Here is a 5,605-nt window from a genome sequence, read left to right as displayed (position 1 = left end):
GCAGGCAGAGGCAGAGGGAGAAGCAGGCTCCCTGACGAGCAAGGAGCCTGATGTGGGACTCGATCCCAGGATGCTGGGATCATGACCTGAGCCGAAGGCAGCTGCTTAACCAACTGAGCCACCCAGGCGTCCCCCATAAGGGACTCTTAACTCTAGGAAACAAACTGAGGGTTGCTGGAGGGGAGATCGGGAGGAGGAGATGGGGTAATTAGGTGATGGGCATTAAGGAGGGCACTTGATGTAATGAGCACTGGGTGTTACATGCAACTGATGAATCATTAAATTCTACCCCTGAAACTAAAAATATAATATATGCTGAGTAAATTGAATTTAAATTTAAAAAATTTTTAAAAAGATAGGTAATTAAGAATTCTGAACTCAATGCTGTAGGATTGCATTTTACTTCTGTTGTTATAAAATGGATTTTTTTTTCAATTTTGGGGGGGTTTGTTTTTATTTAAATTCCAGTTAGTTAACATATAGTGTAATATTAGTTTTAAGTATATAATTTAGAGATTCAACACTTTCTCTGTTTTTTTTTTTTTAAGATTTCCTTTATTTGACAGAGAGAAAGAGCAAAAGCAGGGGGAGTGGCAGAGAGAGAAGCAGGCTCCCAGGTCAGCACGGAGCCCAATGCAGGGCTCCATCCCAGGACCCTGGGATCATGACCTGAGCCAAAGGCAGATGCTTAACTGAATGAGCCACCCAGGTGTCCCTGATTCAACACATTCATTCAACACCTCGTGTTCATCACAACAAACGTACTCTTTAATCCCCATCACCTATTTAACCCAACCCCCTACCAGCCCCTCCTCTGTTAACCATCTGCTTGTTCTCTATAGTTAAGAGTCTATTTCTTGGTTTCTCTCTCTCTCTCTCTCTTTAAGATTTTATTGATTTATTAGAGAGGGAGAAAGAAAGCATGAGAGTAGGAAGGGCAGAGGGAGGAGAAGCAAACTCCCTGCTGAGCAGGTAGCCCAACATGGGCCTGGATCCCGGGACCCTAAGACCATGATCTGAGCTGAAAGCTGATGCTTAACCGACTGAGCCACCCAGGCACTCTGGTTTTCCTCTCTCTTTCCACTATAATTGTTTGTTTTGTTTCTTAAATTCCACATGCAAGTGAAATCATATATTTGTCCTTCTCTAGCTGACTTAGTTTGCTCAAGATAAGTGGATGGCATAAGAGATGCCATTTTTTTTAGATTTCACTTATAAATGAAAGGAGACCCAACACTTACACAAAGTGACTGACTTCATAAATAACTTGAGTGAAAGGTATGGCCAACATTTTTATTACATGGAGGGTACCAGTTTCCTGCTCATTCATGTTGCTCTTGTCTCTTCCTTTGTAGCTATATCAGGTACATGGAAGCAAGAAACCGAACAGGAATTTTAGAGTTCATCCTCCTTGGGCTCTCTGAGGATCCAGAACTACAGCCCTTCATATTCGGGCTGTTCCTGTCCATGTTCTTAGTCACTGTGCTCGGGAACTTGCTCATCATCCTGGCCATCTGCTCTGACCCCCACCTCCACACCCCCATGTACTTCTTCCTCTCCAACCTGTCTTTGGTTGACATCTGTTTCAGCACCACTATAGTGCCCAAGGTGCTGCTGAACATCCACACAGAGAACAAAGCCATCTCCTACATGGACTGCCTCACGCAGGTCTATTTTTCCATGTTATTTCCTATCCTGGACACTCTACTCCTGACTGTAATGGCCTACGACCGGTTTCTGGCCATCTGCCACCCGCTGCACTACACGGTCATCATGAATGCCCGCCTTTGTGGCCTGCTGGTTTTTATGACCTGGTTTGTTGGTGCCATGACATCCCTTCTTCACATCTCTCTGATGATGCATCTAAGCTTCTGCAGAGATCTTGAAATTCCACATTTCTTCTGTGAACTGACACAGATTCTCAAGCTGGCCTGCTCTGATACCTTCCTGAACAGCACACTGATATACTTTATGACTGGCATGCTGGGTGTTTTTCCCCTTGTTGGGATCCTTTTCTCCTACTCACAGATTGCTTCATCCGTTAGGAAGATGTCTTCATCCGGGGGGAAGCAAAAAGCATTTTCCACCTGTGGGTCTCACCTCTCAGTAGTTTCTTTATTTTATGGGACAGGTGTTGGGGTCTACTTCACTTCTGCAGTAACTCATTCCCCCCAGCAAGTCTCTGTGGCTTCGGTGATGTACACTGTGGTCACCCCCATGCTGAACCCCTTCATCTACAGCTTGAGGAACAAGGATGTGAAGGGGGCTTTGGGAAGGCTTCTCAGTAGAGCGACCTCTTGTCTGTGATGGATCTCTTGGCCCCAGGACTACCAAGTTTTATGGATCCCAAGGGAAAAAACTTTGATTCTAAAGTTTACTCTTGAATCTTGCAAACCCTCTTTCACCTAATCCTGAAGAATCTATGACTGCTCTCTCCTAGTTTCCACACACTTTTAAACAATTAACTTCCACATTATTTATCTGATGATCTTTCTGCCCTCTCTGCTGTCCAAAAAGTATGTCCTCAATCTTCTCTCTTACTTCCTCACAAGTAAGTTCTAACTTGGATTTGGAGCATTCCAAACTTGTATTTGGAGCATTTACAACATCTGTTATCTCAGATGTTGGCAGAGAATGCTAAACTATTGATAATTTACCTTAACTTGTTTCTATGTGCTTTGTTGTAGATCTGTGTTGTTCATGTGCATGTATTACCAACAGTGTTTTGGGTTTTTTTAACTGGATAAAATACATATCAAAATACAGTCAGTGTTTCAGTACTTATTATATGGGAAGCCTATGTTAACTTCTCTCTACTATCTTATGAGATTTTCCTCAATGGGAATGATTACTGTCTTCATTTTAAAGTTATGGAAATTGAGAATCTAAGAGCTTAAAAATATTTCCCAACATTACAGAGAGACCAAGTGGCAAAACCAGGATTCAAACGCAGAACTCTGACCCTGAGCCCATACTTTTGGAGCAGGCTGCCCAGCTTTTCACATGGATTTCAATGTGTACAGTTCAATGGTGAATTTTATTGCTTGGTTGACAATATTTCTGGTTATCCTCTCCTATTGGATACCCAAAAGAATGGCATTTTCTTTGTCCCTTGAAGTTAAAGATGGTAATAATAGGTTTTGATGTGTCCACTAAAATATGAATGGAAGTGGTGGGTCCCTTCTAGACCGAAACAGTTGAAGAGCTGGTACATTATACTTCATGTTTATTCTTCCCTTGATATAGCTATTGTGGATGAAGACATCACAAGATCCAAAGAGTCTAGAAAGCTGGCCAATACGTGGGGGACTCCCCTGGATGGTTACCCAAGTTGGTAGACACTTTTCAAGAGAAAGAAACAAGATATTACCCAACTTTTGTAGCAACATGGACGGGACTGGAAGATTATGCTGAGTGAAATAAGTCAAGCAGAGAGAGTCAATTATCATATGGTTTCACTTATTTGTGGAGCATAATAAATAGCATGGAGGACAAGGGGAGTTAGAGAGGAGAAGGGAGTTGAGGGAAATTGGAAGGGGAGGTGAACCATGAGAGACTATGGACTCTGGAAAACAATCTGAGGGTTTTGAAGGAGCGGGGGGTGGGAGGTTGGGGGAACCAGGTGGTGGGTATTGGAGAGGGCACGGATTGCATGGAGCACTGGGTGTGGGGCAAAAACAATGAATACTGTTACGCTGAAAATAAATTTAAAAAGAAAAAGAAACAAGATTTTGTTTCATTAAACCAGAATTTGTTCTTTAAATCATTTATTCATTAAATCAAAAATTTTAGTTCTGTTACACACACCATTGCTGTTTTCAACAATAGAGCCTAACCTATTCTGACTGTTATCTATCCCAAAGCTGGAAATCCACATTTGAGCATTTGTTTACTCTGATGATTTTTACTGTCATGCTAAGAGTAAATCTGAGATCACCTTTTTCATTCCTTTGTGATCCTTCCACTCTTTATTGAGAACTTTAATTCAATTTCACATTAATACTTATACACATAAAAAAATACACATGTACATATATATGTTAATCTGTACATGGCCCACATCCTTAAAAGAGGAGAATTAATTTATTATTGTACCAGAAATGCTCTCTCTCTCTCTCTCTCTCTTTTTTTTTTTTAAGAGAGAGTTGTGGGGAGGGACGAGGGAGAGGGAAAGAGACAGCTTCAAGCAGACTCCATGCCCAGCACATTAGCCCAATGCGGGGGTCAATCTCACAACCCAAGATCATGACCTGAGCTAAAATCAAGAATGAGATACTTAACTGACTGAACAACCCAGGTGCTCCCAGAAATGCTCTTTCAATGGAAGGTAAGTTCCTCTGAAGAAGTAATACTTTCTACGGTAGCCTTGGAGTCCTGTATAACTTAAAATAAGACTGGCACTAACCACTTAGAGGACTGTCGGAGATATCACATTGTCTAACTGGACCCCTCAAGAATATTAGTCTAGTTCCCAAAATGGTAATTTGAATAGGGTTTTTAACTTATAAAATCTCACTTCTGTAGTGTCATAATTCACAATCTCCTTCCAGTATGAGATGTCGTATCTCTGACAGGACATGATTTGGATTGGGATTTTGTATCATACTGTTAATATCTTTGTCCATGTATTGTGACAAACAAATTTTTCAACAGTTTTTTCCTAGAGTTCAGATTTGTCTTTTCATTTCTAAAATGTACTCTACCAATGATATATTTCTGTTCAGTGAGAGATAGAAATCTATTCTTTCCAAATGAAAAAACAAATCCGTTCTCACACTTTATGTGAGTCCTTTCTTTCCCACTGACTTATAAAGTCACCTTTTAATTTTCAAATTCTCAAACTGCATTTTCTACCTGTTCTGAGGTCAGGCATCTGATCCAATTCCAGCTCTGCCATTCGCAAGCGGTCAGCTTCTCTCTACATCTGTTACTCATCTCTAAAATAAAAATGATAACACATGTAAGGGGGTGCTGTTCATAGTAAATGAATAATGATAAAGACCATGGTGTTTACTATTGGTTTTGTTAGTTTTGGTGAATATGAATATGAAAATGAATAATGATAAAGACCATGGTGTTTACTATTGGTTTTATTGACACTGTTATGTGTTTTTATATTCATATCTGATAGGGCAAGTCTTTGACTGAGGGTGCCATCAGACACTTAGCAGGCCCTTTACAATTGCTATTTAAGTATTTTGATTGGCAAAGAACATGTAGCTCAGACTCTAACGGGATATTTTTTAGAGGGAAACGTGAACTATGAGATCATACCTAGGGAGAGAAGAACTCCCACTGTGAGGAAAAACATGATTACCTTCAAATTTCCCACATTGGAATAGAACTGTCAAGCACAGTTTCCATTTTATTATGGTTTTCGCTCTCCCAATTAGCTAAGCTGTTTAGAAATAAAATAACAAGGGGCATCTGCCTGGCTCAGAGAGTGGAACATGAGATCCTTGATCTCTGGATTGTAAGTTCAAGCCCCACACTGGGTGTAGAGATGGCTTAAAAATAAAAGTTTTTTTTTAAAAAGTAAGTAAGTAACAAAAGAAATGATTATTTAATTAGAATCTTTGAGCTTTCAACCTTGGATTCCCTGAAA

General features: G+C 40.4%; 1 protein-coding gene across 1 annotated transcript; it reads left to right on the top strand.

Moving 5' to 3' along the window:
* The first annotated feature begins 1,198 nt into the window (after nucleotides 1-1,198).
* On the top strand, nucleotides 1,199-2,307 carry LOC111162550 (olfactory receptor 7D2). Its single transcript, XM_022527045.1, has one exon. The coding sequence runs from the start codon at nucleotides 1,369-1,371 to the stop codon at nucleotides 2,305-2,307; it is 939 nt and encodes a 312-aa protein (XP_022382753.1). The 5' UTR covers nucleotides 1,199-1,368.
* The last annotated feature ends 3,298 nt before the right edge of the window (nucleotides 2,308-5,605 follow it).

This window comes from Enhydra lutris, unplaced genomic scaffold (genome assembly GCF_002288905.1).
Source record: "Enhydra lutris kenyoni isolate GAN:26980312 unplaced genomic scaffold, ASM228890v2 scaffoldscaffold92, whole genome shotgun sequence".
Lineage (NCBI taxonomy): Eukaryota > Metazoa > Chordata > Mammalia > Carnivora > Mustelidae > Enhydra > Enhydra lutris.
Note: the sequence above shows the minus strand (reverse complement) of the source record. Positions and strands in the feature narration are given on the sequence as shown.